Raw genomic sequence first — 19358 nt, 5'->3', positions numbered from 1 at the left:
GGCTACAGTGGCTCACAGTCTGAGAGTGCACAGTTCATCGCGGTGGGAGGGCATGGTGGCAGGAGCAGGAGGCTGCTCCTCACATCTCAGTCAGGAAGCAGGTGTTCTGAGGCCTGGTGAGAAGCTGTGGAAGTGAGCCTGAGTGTCACTGATGTTGAAACCCCAGAGCATAGACTCCTACTTCCTGAGATACCCTTCCATCTACCACTTCCCCTGATAACTCACAGCGTGCCCCTCCACACACACACACAGGCTGGTAAGATGAAAGTAGATCAAAATGCCTTTAGAAGAAGCCAATAAAACTGTTGTCTTTGATTGAAAAGTTTGAAATTTTATAATCATAACGATTACATGTAATTATTATGGCAAAGTCATCAAATTTAACTCACGTTAAAATTGGATTGATTGATTGCTGTACTTAATTTTCTGTTTCACAAGCCCAGACAATTAATTGGGAACGGGAGTTAACCTCAGTGTTCAATCCAACTTGAAACATGTTCTACTCCAACAGTAATTTAAACAATCCCTTGCAGCCAAGCTGGCAACACACTCTTGTATTCCACCCAGCACACGGGAGACTGAGACAGGAGCATTACTACCTAGTGAGTCCCAGTTCAGCCTATGCTGTATGGCAACTCCTTGTTTAAAAACAAAGCACCTTGGACCTCCAGAAGTCAGCTCCCCTGGAAATGGAGTTATGCATGGTTGTGCGCCACTGTGCGGGTGCTGGGAATGGAACTCTGGTCCTCTACAGGAGCAAAAAGTACCCCTAACTAACCCGAGCCATTTCTCTGAACCTTTAATCTTTTTAATCTGCTGAAGCTATAATATATTTCTCCACTTTTATTTTTAGCATTGTCTTTTTTTTTTTTTAAATTACTAAAATGATTCATCAATTGTGTGAGTTTTTTTCTTTTCAATAGCCAACCTTGAGTATGTTTCTTTTGGGTGCCGTTTTTGCTCATGTCTGTTCTGTTCTTTTATCTATTTTGAGTTTATAATTAAATATGTTTATTATTCCTTTGTGAACTCATACTGTTGTACTTTTTGAAAGCTGCTGCTTATCTCAGGATTCCTGCCTTGAATTTTTAAGCTAAGAAGATTCTCCCCTTAAGTTCCACACTAGTACTCCCTAAGACAGTAGCTCCCTGGCCTCTCTCCTCCCAGGACATGCCTTTCTCAGGACAGGAAAAGAAGAGCACATTTTAAAGATGGCCTTTTCTCTAGCAGGGAGTACATTGCTTCAGCCAAGGGATCACAGTCTTTATAGATCACCAAGGATAATGCTACCATAGTCCAGCATGGGGAGCCAGTGAGCTTATTGGGCTTCCATACAGAGTATGGGTGAGAAGCCTAGGTGACCCCAGAGCAGCCACCACACCCAAAACTCACCCCAAATGGACAACAATGTCCTTGTAAGTAACACAGATAGAGTCCCAGCTTCCACACTGTATGTACTCTGGCACTTCCTGCAAACACAGGGCACATGCAATTAGAGCAGAATTGTGTGCAAACATCTGGGACATGCAAAAGGAAGTGACTGAGAGAATGGTAATTCCCACGTTCCTTTTGTGGGGGAATATCTGTTTATAGGCTCAATCTTAAGGGTCCCTTGCAATGGCCCTGATGGTAGGAGCATCATACTATACAACATAGAGTGCACACACTTCTCTCAGAGAGGGTTCTGTCAATCGTTCAGACTAAAGCTCCATTACAGAATAGAAAACGAACAATTCCTAACTTGTCTTCTGAGGCTACAGTAACCTTGATGTCAAATCAGACAAGAACAGAACATGAAGGAAAATCAGCCATTCTTATTTAGTTATAAATAGATAATTCAAGAGCCCTAAGAAAAGTCACTGAAAGCCACTAGGCTTGGCTGTTTCATTTAACAGCAGTAAATTGCAGTAATGTTCTTTATAACATGACCAAATGAATGGAAAATTGCCATTTCACTAACTATAAGGAAAAAATGGGGGAAAACAATCCATTGGTGAGGGCTGGAGAGATGATAAAGAGCATTCCTGCTCTTACAAAGGGCCACCCGCATGACTGCTCTTACCATCCATCCTGTTCACAGAGTCCAGAGTTCTTGTCTCCCTCCTCAGGCACCAGGCACACACGTGCATGAATAAAATAAATAAATAACTTTGAATAAAAAAATAACTAAACAAAAACTATCAGCAAACTAGAAAAAGAACCTTTTTAACCCTGCAAAAATTTTTTAACAGGTAGGTTTGATGACTGTAGCTGGAGCTATGTATCTCTAACAACAGTCATCAAACCCACCTGTTAAAAATAATTTTATTTACAAGCAAGAACTAGGGCCATGACTCAGAGGTAGGGCACTTACCTAGAGTGGGCGGGGTTGTGGCTCAGTGGTTGAGCTCTCTCATGGGATTCATAGCACCCTGGATTTGTTCCCCAGCACCAAGGAGACAAAAGGGTAATAAGTAAAGTTAAACTCGATCCTGCAGGTAATTCAAAATGTTGAAATAATAAACCAAAGGACGACAACCTAGGTTGTTGTGTAGACGGAGTTTATGACCAAGAGAATGCTGTTTCACCCCACACAACACAACACAAAACTGGCAAGAGACTGCTTGTGAATTTCTTTTAAGAGACTCTTGCGTGACCCTGTCTGACTTTGTATAGTTGCAGTATGTGTTTCAGAATGAAATAATCATGTTTCAGCTTGCATAGCAAAAGCTGCATGGCTTTGTTTGCTTGTTTGTTTGTTTGTTTGTTTGTTTGTGACAGGGTCTCCTGTAGCCCAGGTTTGCCTTCCTCACCATGTAGCCAGGGATGACCTTGGATTCCTAGTCCCACTTTCCAAATGCTGGATGGAACCCAGGAATCCCTGCATGCTAGGCAAGTGGACTCCCGACTGAGCTCCATCCCAGGCCCTGTGGTCAGTTTTAGTCTGCCAGGGAAGCTTGGGTGCTCAGGTAAAGCTACAGGGTTAGTTAGGCTTGCTGACAAGGAAGGAAAGTGGTAAAGGATAGTGGAAGTTTTCAAATTTCCACTATCGATCCATCCATCCATCGGGGCCAAGTAGGGAAGAAGAAGTAATATCTTTTACTACCCATCAACAGTTTCAAAAGACAAATGAGCAAGAGGAGGTTTACATACCTACTGAGTGCTTCAGAAACAAAGACCAGAGCTGGCACAGGAGGGTGCAGGGTTCAAGGCCAGCCTGAATACAGGGTGAATGGAAAACTAGCCAAAATTATGTAGTTAAGAGCTTGTTTCAAAAAAGCTGCATATGTTTATTGTATGAAATATCTTTCATATATATTTATATATTATATAATATGTTGTATATTATTATAAATGTGTGTGTTTTATTATTGTTGTTTTATACAGAATCATATGTAGCCCAAGCTAACTGGCTACACAGTGTGTAATCCCAGCACTTTGGAGGTAGAAACAGGGGGATCAGAAGTTCAAGGCCATCCTTGAGTCCATACCAAATTTAGACCCAGAACCCTGTCACTAAACTTTTTGTTTGTTTGTTTGTTTGTTTTTGTTTTTCAAAACAGGGTTTCTCTGTGTGTAGCCCTGACTGTCCTGGAATTCACTCTGTAGACCAGGCTGGCTTTGAACTCAGAGATCGGCCTGCCTCCGCCTCCCAAGGATTAAAGACATTTGCCACCACTGCCTACCACAATAAATTTTTTTAAGGATCAGATATCAGAGGTACCTACAAGTTTAAGGCTAGTGTCTATAATAGGGGCCTGTAGAGAGAGACTTCCAGGCATGTTGAAAACAAACTACTGTAGGCACAAAACACAGGGACTCCCCCTCTCCTATGTGGCCCTCTGCCCTGGCCCTTCACCTGGGACTTCGTTCTTATCCAGCCCAACCACCCTCAACTCTGGACCTTTCTACAGCTGTAGAAGGTACCATTGTGGTTAAGGTGGCAATGGGTATGATGCGTTTTTAACGAGCTTAGAACAAAACCCCAAAGCCTGACCAGCACAGGATCCTCCTGGAGGTTGGCTGGATGATGGCTCAATTAGAGGCGCGCAGGATTGTGCTGAGGCGAATGGGCCAGCGCTGTAATTGAAAGCACATTTTCCCCTCCGAAGCTGCAGCTGGTTTAGCTCTGCTCATGCAGAAAAGGATATAACCTTGCATAACATAGGAAATGAACGGTTGAGAGAGAAGCCAAATTCAATTTTAGTCAGATATGTTGAGGCCGAGCCCATGATCTATGGGAGCCGGGGCCTGAGCAGCTCGCATGTGGAAAGGCGCGCACTCAACACTCTATTAATCACGGCCGCCCGCCTGGCGCTGCCGCCCCTGTGTACAGGGGGCCACTGCGCCCGAGCTCCTCCTCAGTGCTGGAGAGCAGCCAAGCACTCCAGAAGTTAACCTCTTAAAGACCCAGAGCTGCTTTCTGTTGAATAAATGTAATTTTGTGGTCAGAAATAAATGCTTGTGATGTAGCAGGGAGCTTTGAAAACAACAGCGAGCCAAAGCTATTACAAATTGCTCCGTGTTGGAGAAGTCAACAGCACACATCAAAATTCCGCGTGTAAGGCAAATTGATTTCGGCCCAGAGCTCTGCAGCTATTCAATAAAAGTCCTATTAAACCATTGTGTGTAATGAACAATCCAGAGCAAATCTAATATTTTCAGAGGGTAATTATTTTTAACGTCCTCTCGGTAGCCATCACTAGATTTCTTGGATGTTTACAGTGGGGACCCAAGTGGGTGTGCTCTACCCAGCTGTCATTTGGCCTCTGAGCTGGGAAACCCCTGTGCAACCGGTTCCCAGCTGCCTAGCAGGCACCTGGCAGCCTCCACGTGCCTGGAGTCAAGTGAGGGCCAGCCCTGCTCTTCCAGGAGGGTGTTCAGGGGCTCTGGTGTCTCCCGGGGCCAGGCACATAGGAGATGCCTGAGTTTTGTTTAATCAGTCCAAACTGATGGAAAAAAGGGGGAGCTTCGAAAACATGGTAATAAAATATTGGTGGTGTTCTCTCAGAACCTCAGGCAAGCGAAGGCAAGAAAACCAGGTCCTGTGTTATCTAGAGACCCATGTCAGCACCCAGGGAACGTGGCACACACTGGCACCTTGGGACATGTCTCTTTCACTTCAGTTCCTTTATCATGTGGAAATCAGACTCTTTATTACTCAATGACTCTGACAGCTAAGCAAGTCTCACTCCAGCCCTACCCATGCTCAGTTCAGAATGGAGTTGTAACCCTGCCTCACCAAGTCACAACTTTTTTTAGAGAAAGGGTTTCTCTGTGTAGTCTTGGCTGTCCTGAAACTCACCCTGTAGACCAGGCTAGCCTCGAACTCAGAAATCTGCCTGCCTCTGCCTCCCAAGTGCTGAGATTAAACACGTTGCACCACCACGCCCGGTTGAGTCACAACTCTTAATGCCAGTCTTTTGTCTGGACTCTGAGCTTCTCAAAGACAAGGTGTGCTTATTTTTTCTTTAGTTCAGTGATATCTATGTGCCAAACCATACCTGAATTAGACCTTGATATGCAATGGCAGATAAATTAATTCAGAGACTGTTTTCATGGAGTTTAATGATTAGTGAGACCTGTGTCCCCATGGTACACAATGCTTGGTGCATAGTAGGCCCATCTTAAATAAAGGAGGAGGAGTGAATGGATGGATGGTTGTGGTTGGGTGAAGATAGATGAGTTGATTGGTTAGATGGATCGATGAGTGAGGTGGATGGTTATTGTTCAATGGCATGGATAGATGAATTTATATGGGTAAGGATAGATGGGTAGATGAAAGAGATGGATGGATGGACATGGGTAAAGATAGATGGGCAGATGAGGGCCATCGATGATTAATATGAGAGAGACTAGACAGACTGAATAGGATAGATGGATGGATATTGGTGGGTGGGGCAGAAGCATGGATATCAGAATGATTGGCTAGGTGGATTGGAAGAGTTAATGGAAGAAGTGGTTGGGTGCTTGGATAGATGAATGGATGAAACAGGATGAGGAGGGATGATAGAGCAGATGGAGGGTGATGGGTGGGTGGGAATGAGTAAAGATTTGATAGATAATGGAAATGGGTAGAAGGCGGAGGTAGATGGGTTGGGTGGGTTTATAGAGGAGGTACATGAAATGAAATAAATGGGGATTGGCAAGATGCATGGATCAAACAGAGCAATCTATTATAGTTGTTTTCTATTACTGTGGTAGCCACCATGACAGAAGAAACCTGGAGGGAAAGGGTCTCATTTTACAGATTGCAGGCCATCATGAAGGGAAGCCATGGCAGGAACCCAAAGAAGGAACCTGTAGGCAGAAACCATGGTGGAGTGTTGCTTACTGGCTTGCTCTCTGTGGCTTGTTCAGCCTGTTTTATAGAACCCATGTCCAGTGGTGGAAGCATTCACAGTGGGCTGTGCCCATCCTCTTTCATCATCAGTCAATAAAATGTCCACAGGCCAGTCTTACAGAGGCATTCCCTCAACTGAGGTTCCTTCTTCAGAGGTGATCTTAGCTTATGCCAAGTGACAAAAATTATTGACAGGTAGGAAGATGGGATGGGTGGATTGATAGGCAGGCAGGCAGGCAGGCAGGCAGGATAGAAAGATAGGCAGGTGCTTGGATGGAGATAACACCTTTGCTATATAAATTAAAAACATCCCATCAGTAAAAAGACTTTATCTTCTGTCAGCTTCTATTAACCCAACTCAGGTATATCAGGATAAGAATAGTAGGCCTAAAGTTAAAAATTATAAGGTCAGAGGCCTTTGACTTTGACATTGGCCAAGCCAGCTGACCTCTCAGTGCCTCTGCTACCTCAAATGATTAACATGAGGGCGCAGTGAAATAGATTTGGGTGAGAATTAGAGACAGTATTTATAAACTTGGCATCGTGGCAGCTCATGATCCCAGCTCCCATGTGGTAGAAGCAAGAAGAAAAGAAGTCCAAGGACATCTTTAATAACTTAAGGAATCCCAGGCCAGCCTGGGCTGTAAGAAACTGTTTTGGAGTGGGAGACATGGCAGGAGAGAATAGTGAGATGATAAAGGGAAAGGAAACTATTTGGTATAAGAATAAACTGACACAACTTACTCTAAAAGTCTAAAACTATGTGGGCTTAATTAAAATTAAATTAATTAATTTAATTACTTAAAATTAATACTAGTCACATAGATTTGCTCAAACTTGGGAAATTTTCAGTGACCAGCTGTCTTAGTCAGGGTTTCTATTCCTGCACAAACATCATGACCAAGAAGCACTTGGGGAGGAAAGGGTTTATTCAGCTTACACTTCCACATTGCTGTTCATCACCAAAGAAGTCAGGACTGGAACTCAAGCAGGTCAGAAAGCAGGAGCTGATGCAGAGGCCATGGAGGGATGTTCTTTACTGGCTCGCCTCCCCTAGCTTGCTCAGTCTGTTCTCTTATAGAACCAAGACACAAGACACAGAGATGGCACCACCCACAAGGGGCCTTTCCCCCTTGGTCACTAATTGAGAAAATGCCTTACAGCTGGATCTCGTGGAGGCATTTCCCCAACTGAAGCTCCTTTCTCTGTGATAACTCCAGCCTGTGTCAAGTTGACACAAACTAGCCGGTACACCAGCATACCTGATTTTCTACAGATCTTCCTTTCAAAAAGCCATGTCTGCATCTTCATTAGATTTTCCTAATGTCCCGTTGACTCAAAATTCCATGTATGAGACTGACATCAAGAATCAAATGATCAAAATGTTAGATTCCCAGAATGAACTTGTACAGGGAACACTTAAGAGATATGATAAGTGGCTGAGGATATGGCTCAGTGGTAGAGCCCCTGCCTAGAATCCCCAGTGAGGGGCTGGGGGTGTGGTTCAGTGGTAGAGCCCCTGCCTAGAATCCCCCAGTGAGGAGCTGGGGGCGTGGCTCAGTGGTAGAGCCCCTGCCTAGAATCCCCCACTGAGGGGCTGGGGGCGTGGCTCAGTGGTAGAGCCCCTGCCTAGAATCCCCCAGGGAGGGGCTGGGGGTGTGGTTCAGTGGTAGAGCCCCTGCCTAGCATGTGTGAAGTCATGAGTTCAGTCTCTAGCACTTCCAGAATTAAAGCTGGCTTTCTGCCATTGGATAGTCTCATTGTTTTTGTCAAACATCATGATATATTTCTTGCCACCCTTCATTGGGCTATATTATTTTTCTTAAGCCAATGCCATAGTCTTGGTAAACATGGTTTGTGGTAATTTGTCAATTGGAAAGTATGAGTCTTCCAACTTTTTCTAGTTTCAGGATTTATTTATTTATTTATTTATTTACTTATTTATGTCTGTTTGGGCCCTTGCATTCTCACACAGATTTCAGGATCAGTTTTCATTTTCAGCAATGAAGTCAGCTGGAATTTTGGAATGCAGTGCATTGAATCTGTACCTCAGCTTTGTGACTATTACCATTGTTATACTACTAAGTCTTCAATTTAGCAAAGTCCTCCATTAATTTTGTTTCTTTCTACAGTATTTTATGGTTTTCAGAGTAAAATTTAAACTTCTTTCCTTTAGTTTTTCTATTAACAATTTATATATGTTTATAATGTGTATTATTATTATTCAAACATTATCTCATCACTTAGTTCTGGGTCGTCTAGAACTAAGTTTCCTTTGTTTTTGAGAGTTTCCCACTATGTAGCTTTGGCTGGCCTGGAACTTGATGTACAACTCACAGAGATCTGCTTACCTCTGCCTCCTGAGTGCTGGGATTCAAGGCGTGGCTTATATCACTATGCTCAGCTTTGCAATGTATCTTGATCAAATCTCTCCCCTCCCATTCTCTCCCAGACCCCGAAAACTTCCTCTCCTTCTCTTATGACCTCTTTTTTGGCTGCTAATATACATTAAATCCAGTAAGCTCCATCCAAATGCATATGGGGCTATCCTGTAGAGCATGGGCAATCTACAGCAGCCCTGGCCCCAAAGAAAAATGACTCTCCCCTAGGAGCCATCAATTGCCAATAGCTCTTCAGCTAGGAGTAGAGCCTTATGAGCCCATGCTGGAATAGTGACTGGCTTGATCTTGTGCAGGTCACCATAACTGTCTGAGTTCATAAATCCCATCTAGAAGACAGCGTTTCACAGCACTCTTCCCTGCCTCTTGCTCTCACATCGTTCTGGCTCCTCTTCCCAGATGTCCCTGGGCCTTGGAGGGTTGTACAGTGGTCTTGTTTAGAGCTGGGCACTCAGCGGTCGGTCCTCTCAGCACTTTAACCAGTTATGAGCCTCTGCACCCGATTGACTGCTGCCTACTGCTTTTCTGGCCAGTCTAAAGCTGCACTAATCTATGGGTATAAATATAAATATTTAAAAGGCAATTTAGCAACCTGTCCATTTGGCAAGACCACAATGTGAAGGTACCCCATTAGGGTCTGTGACCTCCCAAGCCATGGGCTTTTGAACAGGTTTGCAGTGCCAGGCAGAATTCCTTCCTGTGGAGCAAGCCTCACATCCAACCAGAGAACTGCCATGTGATAATTACTCCAGTAGGCACATCCTGAGTAGCACAGTAGTGGTACTGGGGATTGCAGGGAGAATGACTTCTCCTCCAGCATCCTGCATAACACCTCTGGCACTTCAATAGAGATCCAGCAGGGAGGATGCTCTACGTCTTGCAACTAAAATAGGTTGTGTCTTCATCACTAGGGTCATACTATCCAGTTATAGTGAACAACTAAGTACGGAATGTAGCCTGTGTTGGGGGGCGGGGGCAGTGTCTTCTCCCCTAACCAACAATTTGTAGGGAGGTCTCCCCTGCCTTGCATAAGATTTTCTTTAAATAACTCATGGGTTTTTGGGAAAACATAGTCTCTCCAGCCCTAGAAATTGTTGGGGCTTTTTGTTTTTTCTTTGTTTTTCCAGACAGTCTCTCTGTGTAGCCCTGGCTATCCTGGTAGTTGTTTTGTAGACCAGGCTGGCCTTGAACTCAAGAGATTTGCCTGTCTATGCGTTCCAAGTGCTGGGATTAAGGGCATGCTAAGATTACAGGCATGTGCCACTATGACTACGTTATAGGATGCAGGGCATAGAACCCAGGGATTCATGCATGCGGCACCAGCACTCCACCAACTGACTCACTACCTCAGGCGGCCAGGCCTCTGGGAATACTTCCCTGCAGCCCTTCCATGGTTTCCTGAGGTAAAAGATGGTGGGAAGGAAGAGAAGGCTCTGGCTTGCTGGGTGGGGATTGTAAACCTCTTCACACTGTTTTTTCATGGTGGGAATGAAGGAATGAATGAACGAATGAGCCAGTGAATGAGACAGGCAGCTGGGCCCTCCCACCTCTGCACCTAGCCTGCTGCTGTGCTGTGACCTGTCCTCTGCAGCTTACCTCTAAGTCAGCTTGAGCTTTAGGAAAATGGCAGGCAGCTAATCCAGCATCCTCAACAGCCCTGCCTGCAGTCCCTTCCTGAAAATGGAAGTCAGTGCTAACTTAAGAGCCCTGCAAATGTCTTGAGAGGATGTTAATTATCAGTCTGACTCTCTGAGGGCTTCCTCCTCTGCCATGCCACACCTCTGCTGTGGCCACGCTCTTGCCCATTTCATTCTTTGTGGCTACATCCTCTTTCAGATTTTTACTAAAGCACGCTTTCTTCATCCAAAAGTGGATGGCTTGGGCTGGCAAGGTGGCTCAGACAGGAATGGCATTTGCCAGCAAGCCTAATGACCTGAATTTGATCCTCAGAACCCACATAATGGAGGGAGAGAGCTGACTCCTGTATAGTATTCTCTGACCTTCACATTCAATAAGCAAATGGAAAGGAAAGGAAAGGAAAGGAAAGGAAAGGAAAGGAAAGGAAAGGAAAGGAAAGGAAAGGAAAAAGGAAAGGAAAGAAGGGAAAGGGAAAGGGGGAAAAGGAGGGGGGGAGGGAAAGAGACTTTTCTTTTGTAGCCCAGACTGACTTTCAGTTCAACATGTCAGCAAGAATGGTCTTGAACTCCTGTTCCTTCTGCCTGTCAGTCCCAGATGCTGGGGTAGCAAGGGTGCCACCATGCCCAGGATCCTGGAAAAAGCTGTTCCTGCTACTGCTATGAAACACTGCTGTTATAGGTCGTTCATATAGAAACTAACTTGTTATCTCTATATAAGTTTTGGAACTTACTTCAGCTGCACTGTCAACTTTGGAATAAAAGAATCACAGCTCCCTAAGTGAAGCCAGCATCACACAGGGACTACTCTGGGAACGTTATATTTTCCCCCTTTGCACTAGCATAGTGCAATATTAAATACAGACAGTCTTCAACACAGCTTCCAACTGTCAAGTGTAAACAGACTAGGCCTGTGGCTCCCTGAGTACAGCTCTTGCCTAGCATGCACAAAGCCATCACCCACAACTACCAAACTGAGTACAGAAGATCACACCTGTGATCTCAGCACTCCTGCAGTGGAGGCAGGAGGCTCGAAAATCCAAGCACATACTTGCCTACATGTCAAATTCAAGGCCAGCCTGGGCATTATGAGGCCTTGACTTAAAATGAGAAGACAGAAAGAGGAAATGTACAGTGGAAGTGTGTGGTCATTTTGCTGGAGGGAGATGGGGAGGTTCACTTGTAGAAAGCTGCCTAGGTGTGTGTGGTGGGAAAGTGTTTGCAGTGGCTGTAACAGCCCAAGGCTATCATTACACCATGTCCCGAAAAACAGGTGCTCATGCACAGGCAGCCCTTTCCTTATTAACCAGCTTCAGAGTAATATGATGACAGACTCCCAGACCATGAGCTTTCCTGCAGGTGAAAACCTTCTTCATTGAGTGTGGGTTTCCATTCTCAGAACGAATATAGAAGCTGTAGCAAAAATAGTCCTTTTGGGATTGCCCAGAGGAGGTGAGTCTGCTCTGTAGCCTGGTAACAACAGTCTGATGCCCTATGCTGGTAGGAGTGGCCTCAATTTATAGGTGGAACTGAGCCCAGCCCCAGAGATCAGTAGAACATTCCAATGAGGCGCCTTCCAGGCTGAGTGGAAATTGCTTGGTACTCTCAGGAACAGGGAGTGACCGGGTGTGGCGGGGGGGGGGGGGGGGGATGGGGGGTTGGGGGGGAGGTGTGGCTGTCAGGAGGTGAGTCCCAAACAGAAGAGGAAGCTCATGGAGCAGGACAGTTCTTACAGGTGGCCGGAGCCTGTTGTTTTCATGATCCACCCTAGCCCTGCCATCACAGTAGTACCTCTGTCCTTTCCTCTTGTTCATTTTGCTATTGTGGGGTGGGAACAGTAGATAGAATGTCTACCTTAGGCTCATGTGAATACCAAGGGGCCATTAGGTATAACCTGGGAACCTGATTCCACACTCTCCCTTCATACCTCTCCCAAAGAGCTGCCATGTTCCTCTGTGCCACTGCCTGGGTACACAGTGACAGATAAGGATAGGTTCCTTTTTGTCTCCCTTTTTGAATGATAAAGGGTCTAGACAAAAGGAACATTCCTTTCATAGATACCTGCTGGCTTGCTCGTACCCCGGGAACAAAGTCAATGTCACTTGCTCTTCCTCTGTGTTAGGTCATTTGACTATGTTAGATCACTTGCTAGTTCAGCCCTGGCAGGTGAAGTTTGTCATTTCTAGCTGCTGGCAGTTCTGGTCAAGCAGCCAGCCCCAAAGTTCTGGCACTTCCTCCCAACCCTGCTCTTCCCTAGAACTCTGCCAGCCAGAAGGAAGTCTGGACTGAAAGTGGAGGAAGTAGGCTTGGGCATAGATACTGCCTTGCCTGGATATGCCTGAGAAGGCTCATGTCAAAGCCTAGAAACTGAGTGGCAGCTGCTCACTGGCTGTGAGCAATGAACAAGAGCAGCCACCACAGGAAAGATGAGCTGGGGACTAGTGTATACTTCAGGGCAGCAGCCATGGGAAGGAGGCAGAAGAAGGGGATCACAGAAGAAAGAGGCTGTCGGACTCCTCAGAATGTACTGATCATTCCAGCCGTTTGACAAGGCTTGCCAGGGAGCTGGCGGCCTCAGCTAGAAAGTCAGCCTCTCTTAAAACTCTTGGACTAGGGATATAGCTCAGCTGGTAGAGCATTTACCAACTGTACTTGAAATCATGAGTTCGACCCCCTGCTGAATAAACTGGAATGGGAGCACATACCTGTGGAGGCAAGAAGAGGAGGCGTTCAAGGTCACCCCCAGCTACAGAGTGAATTCAAAAGTAGTCTGTGCTACAAGAGACTACTTTCCTGGAAGGAAAGAAAGGAAGAAAAAAGAGAACTTCATATATACTTCTTAGATGTCTTAAACCCACTGCCTACCCTTGTCTTGGGACTGGATTTGAACTTGGTCAGTCACATTTGTGGAAGGTTTGAAGGAAGAAGAGCACAGAGCTATGGAATTCATTTCCCGATGCTGTCAAGTGGCTTAAACACTAGAACTGAGTGCCTCCTAGTCCTGGGTCTGAAGGACTGGTTAAGTGTGTGAACAGGGCTGGCTGCTTGTGGAGAACAAGGTAGTGGTGGATGACATTCCTCGTGTGGAGGCAGCACCACAGCCCTGACTTTGTCAGTAACACTCTCCCTGCTCGTGTCTGTTGCAGGGTGTGTGTGTAACCTGGGAAACTACGCTCCAAGAACATGGGGCAAAAGTTTGCTTAGTTTTCTCTAAAGCATACAGTGACGCTGTGTCAGTTCAGTCTTGGGAACTCGCCTCACAAGCTGATGCAATTAGCTAACTGCCACAAAAGGGCAGCTGTGATGGGGCAAAGGCTGGAGAAATAGGGACATCAAAAGATGGGAAGGGTTTGTGGACTGGTGGCCTTTGGTGGGCTAGCTGTTTTTAATAGGGAGGGAATAACCATTTTTCACATGCCAATGTTCCCTCCTATTTCTTTTTAATTTTTTTCATCTTATTGTGTGTTTATGTGTGAGTGAATGTGTGTGTTTTCATGGGGAGGGTATATATACGTAGTGTGTGGATGCCAGAGGACAATCCTGAGAGTTCTTTCTCAGGCCCCATCTATCCTTTTGAGATTTTCACTTGGTCTCTTGCTGACGTGGTGCTCAGCAAACAGGCTAGGCTGGTGAGCCAGTAATCCCGCTGTCTTGGCTTCCTCAGCACTGAGGTTACAAACCTGCCACACTGTGTCCGCTTTTTCATGTAGATTCTAGGACTCACACTCAAGTCCTGTGCTTGCAAATTTGCCATCTGAGTCACCTCAATATAAAATCCTGTTGGATTCAGGTTCACAGAGCTGACTTCCAATTAACACTATCACCTACAATGCCTGACTTCTAAGTAAGGTCACAAGAATTTCTGTGAGGGTTAGAAGTTTTTTGTTTGTTTGTTTGGTTGGTTGGTTGGTTGGTTAGTTGGTTTGGGGTGTTTTGGAGGGGAGGTTGGTTTTTCAAGACAAGCTCTGGCTCTGGCTGTCCTAGAACTGGCTTTGTAGGTCAGGCTGGCCTCAAACTGACAGTGCCTGCCTATGCCTCCCAAGAGCTCAACTTTTCAGTGGTTCCATGTGCCCTCTTAGGCATGTAAACAGTTGGAACAGGGATCTGGACAGACCAGGAGTCTCCACAAACTGGGCTTGGTCTGCTGCAAGAGAGGCCACTTAGTAACTGTTAGTTACACCTGAGAGATGCAGGGCTTCCCTAGGCCAGCGCTGAGACGGTATCTAGAGCCAGTGTAGGGGACCCAAGCACAAAGGCAGCTAGGTGCATAAAAAGCAGTTCATCCTAGAGGCAAGCCAAACATTGCTTCAGATGTCTTTCTCAGTGCTTAGGGGTAGAGGCAGGGAGATCAGGGGTTCAAATTCATTTACAGCTACATTGTAAGTTCAAGGCCTACATGGACTAGAGGAGACCCTGGAGGGAGTCAGGGAGAGGGTGTCTACCCTGTGGATTGTGTTGGGACACACTGCATGAGCATGGATGGATATACTTAAATTACAATTTTATTTTATGAAGGAAGAATTTTAAACAAGTGACTTCAGATGTTTTCTTTGGAGCATGGTTTTAGAAGTGTCTCTGCTTGCCCTGTGTTAGTTCTCCTGAGGCTCAGGAGTCTGTGGCCTCCACTCTTCAACAATTCACCCTCCTTTCCCAGATTACACTCAGCCCTGAACAGACTGTTGCCTGGCCCAGGCTGGAGGCCCTATAATTAAGGCCCATCTTTTGCCTCTTTAATAACACAGGAGGGAGAGTGATCTTGAGTAAGGCCAGCAGGAAACTGTAATTCCGGGTCCTTTTCCTGAGTGGTACGAACTTAGTGCATGCGAAGTCTTGCCGCCTCAGGAGTGAGAGCCGTCTGTTAGCTTGGCAGTTGTGTGCCAGGAGGTTAATAGCACAACGCGAGGTGGTCTGACAGTATGATGCTGCTTGGATGGATGTTAGCCTAATGGGGTTTCCTCCTCCACCTTCTTATGATGTGTAGACATGGCCTGTGGGACAGAAGGTCAGCTTATAAGACAGACCACCGACACAGACCCTCCCCTGTGTCTGCTGGGAACCCCAGCATTGTCCCTGACCCACCCAGCTGTGTGCTCACACTGACTCAGAGTGCTCCAGGTTTCCCCACTGGCCACTTCCCAGTGCCTTCCACATTGTCAGATTCAAACGTCTTCCACTCCCAGCCTCCTCCTGGGTGTCTTCTACTGTGGTGTATACCAGGTACATGCTCTCCTCCATGTACGAGGTGGCCGCCCAGCCAGTGCCAGTAAGTCCCATGTGTATAATATCTGTACTCTCTCCCTAAACCCTCCTGATAGCACCTCCCCATGTCCATAACTTATCTATAGGATCTTAACTTTTGTTCCACAACTAGGACATAAACAAAAATGTGAAGTACAAAGCTGAGGCAGGAGGATTACTAGTTAGTTCTAGGCTACTCTGGGCTATATAGTAAGACCTATATAGTGAGCTTTATAGGGCTATATAGTAAGACCTTCTCAGAAAACAAAAAAACAAAAAAACCAAATGAACTATCAATACATTTTCTTTCTTTCTCTTCTTTGTCTCCTTTCCTTTCAGATTGATGCACTGAGTAAAAGAAGCAAAGAAGCAGAGGCAGCCTTCTTGACTGTGTACAAGAGACTAATTGATGTTCCAGGTAAGTCAGGCATTGCTAGCTAATGATAGTGGGTTATGATCTTAGTTTTCTTAGTTTTCCTGATCTTAGTTTTCCTAAGGAGAATGGGTCATTCAAGCAGCTTTCCTGGAAAACCAAGGGTTGGGGAATGTGAATTCTCTAGAATCCAGACTTTGGACAAGCAGGAAATGCCGTGTGTGTAATCGCAGACTCATCAGCTGATTCTTTTGTAAGCACAGAAGCCCATGCCTCTGTGGCCATGCTGCAGAATGCTGCATGTCCTGGGGAAGCTCTAGGCTGGTGGTAAGTCTCCAAGTGCAGATGCCACCTGCAGGACTTTGCAAGTGTCACTGACAGCACACCTGGTGTGCCCCCCTCCCCTCCAGGGTCACGGAGGATCCCTGGTTCCTGGAAAAGTATCTTTCACTGAAGAGTTAAAGCTGATGGTCCTGGTCGCCGTGACTAAGGATTTGGGTGGTGGCATCTTCTTTTAAAGGAGTGCGTTTAAGTTTAAGTGCTCCTGGACAGGAATGCTCCAAGGAGATGGCATCTGAGTCCTTTAGGGCCATGTGGTGCGTTTCTCACTCCTCAGCTCCCATGTGATTGAGAATCTATCAGGATAGACAGGATCACATGGATCCTAACTCAGTCCTGGAGGAAAAGTCACATCGGAAGGACATATTTCCTCTGCTGACAAGGAAACCAAAGGACCCCTACACATAGCAGTCACGTGTTTGCCCTGTTTGGTAATTGTGCAGACATCACTCAGAGTAGACGCCTTGACAAAACTGAAATCTCTTTTGTGCCTGTAAGGGTGTTCTCATTGCTTGTGAGAAGGGCCTGGTCTATAGCACTGATTGCTGACAGCTATCTCCTCAATGCTACCTTAGGCTTTGCTCTTCTCTTTTAGAGCTGAACCAAACAAGGAATTCTCTGAACAGAAAATAGAGAAATGTAGTCCCCCACCATGGGCTTGCTCTGGGGTCTCAATTGTATTTTTCTCCCCGTTGAATCTCAGTTTTCTCATCTGTAAAGTGGGTAGGATGTGGGGATGACATAGTAGTAAAGAACGCTTTCTCATGTTCCGATTTTTTTACGCCTTAGTTGTTTGTCACGCTCTAAGTTGTAAATTCTGACCTATCGATTTTCTGTAAGAGTTTGTCTGTGACCCGGGGTTTTCTGAAGACTGGCCAGGACCCACAGGAGGCTTCTGAACTCTTAAGTGGATTATCTGGTGTTCAGGTACACTGCATGTCCTAGTTTGCTTCTCTATCCCTGTAATAAAACAGGGAGCAAATCAATTTGGGGCAGGAAAGAATTTATGTGACTTATATGTCCTGATCCTGGTACATCACTGAGAACTGAGCCAGGGACCTGGAAACAGGCACTAAAGGAGAGTCCATGGAGGAAACTGCTTGCCAGCTTGCTCTCCATGGCTTGCTCAGCTGCTTTCTTGTACAACCCAGACCACCTGCTCAGAGGTGGCCCCACTTACAGTGGGCTGGGCCTCCCATGTCAATCACTCATCAAGAAACTACCCCATACAATTGCCCATAGGGGCAATTCCTCTTTCCAGTGTTGCTCTAAATTGTGTCCTGTTGACAAAACCTAACCAGCACACTATTCCTCAAGTTCCACCAATCTGATGGATGCTGCTTACATTTTCTTTTCTTTGTCTTCTTTCATTTCATTTTCAGTGTACATGATATGGACTTGCTTCTCATGTGTAAGACATCTGAGGTTTTTTTTTTTTTTTTCTTCTATGAACCATCATGGGATGTCTGCTCCCAGGATGCAGCCATTTCCACATCACTCATTTCCCTGGTATTCTCTTAGTCCCTCCTGCTCAGCAGGGTTCTGCTCCTGCCCTCACTTCAGACTTCCCCAGGCGCCAGTGTTCCAGATGAAAGCTGTGGTCTGGTGAGCCGGGGAATTATTTGAAGTGGGCAGCTCTGCTTTGTGTTCACCAGAGGCCTTACCTCCGTTTTGACCTCAGTTTGTTTTCCATTTAAGGCTTCCATTCTGTACAGAGTCAAGCTTGTACCAGGTCCCAGCTAAGTAATCACTTAACAGTTTGTTGGATTCCTTTTTTTTTTCTTTCTTTCTTTCTTTTTTTTTTTTTTTGGTTTTTCGAGACAGGGTTTCTCTGTATAGCCCTGGCTGTCCTGGAACTCACTCTGTAGTTTTCTCTCAGAAATCTGCCTGCCTCTGCCTTCCGAGTGCTGGGATTAAAGGCGTGCACCACCACGCCCGCCCGGCTAGTTTGTTGAATTCTTAATCTGAAATTATATTCTGCCTTGGTTTCCCATAGAACATAAACAATTATTCTTCTCATTGAAGTCTCATATATTTTTATAAATAAAGACCTTTATGTATTAGTAGTTTTCATAATTATATTGGGCTAGAGAATTTCATTTTACATTTATCTATTTGTTTGTGCATATGTGCCACAGAGCATGTGTGTCCATCAGAGAACAACTTGTCAGAGTCTGTTCTCTCCTACCTTGTTGGTCATATCAGACTCAGGTCCTATAAGTGCTTTTTTTACTCATGAACCATCACCGGCTCATGTTTTTGAGACAGGATTGTACTGTATACCTAAAGGTGACCTCAAATTCACTATGTAGTCCAAGTTACTCTCTTAACGTACCACAGTCCTCCCAAGTGCTAGGTATAGAAGTGCCTATACCTTGGTGCCACCACACCAAGCTTGGGTAGCAGCAGTTCTTAGCCTATGTGTCGAATCCCCTTTGTGGGGGGTGGGGGTCATATCAGATATGCTGCATATCAGATATTTATATTAGGACTCATAACAGTATTGAAATTAGTTTTGAAGTAGCAACAAAATAATTTTATGGTTGGGGTTACCATAAGAAGAACTATAATAAAGGTCGCAGCGTTAGGAAGATTGGGAATTAGTAGGCTAGAGAGTTAAAGTTCACATTGAAGCTAGAATAAATAACATTTATTTGGAGTTGAGAATGTAGTTTAGTTGATAGAGTGCCTATCTAACATTCCTGAAGCCCTGGGTTCAATCTGCAGCCACATAGATCCCGGCACTGTAGTACACACCTGTAATCCCAGCACTCAGGAGATGAAGGGAGGAAGACCAAGAATTCAAGGTCATTTTTGGACACATATGAAGTTCCAGGCCAACATGGTCTACTGGAGAGTCTGATATCAAAGTCAACCAAAACACACCTACATTCCAGGTAGATCAGTTCTACCCTCAGCATGCTAAACATGCTGTGGACTGACAGATCTGATGAGTTACCTAGGAAGCTGGGCTGGGGTGCTCCACCTGGATTGTGCAGTCTGGTGATTTCTTAGATGAGGTAATCCTGTGGCCAAGGCTTCCAGGAAAGGCG

General features: G+C 45.4%; 1 protein-coding gene across 13 annotated transcripts in view; it reads left to right on the top strand.

The window, feature by feature from the left end:
• Cux1 (cut like homeobox 1) overlaps window positions 1-19358 on the top strand; it is a 318232-nt gene that overhangs the window by 158021 nt on the left and 140853 nt on the right. For all 13 annotated transcript variants that reach the window (XM_085837322.1, XM_085837323.1, XM_085837321.1 and 10 more), the window contains exon 4: window positions 15933-16011. In XM_085837322.1, the coding sequence (XP_085693448.1) occupies window positions 15933-16011 (79 nt within the window). The remainder of the gene's footprint in view (window positions 1-15932; window positions 16012-19358) is intronic.

This window comes from Mus caroli, unplaced genomic scaffold, assembly GCF_978045245.1.
Source record: "Mus caroli unplaced genomic scaffold, Mus_caroli_1 scaffold_4, whole genome shotgun sequence".
In the NCBI taxonomy this organism is placed as follows: Eukaryota; Metazoa; Chordata; class Mammalia; order Rodentia; family Muridae; genus Mus; species Mus caroli.
Note: the sequence above shows the minus strand (reverse complement) of the source record. Positions and strands in the feature narration are given on the sequence as shown.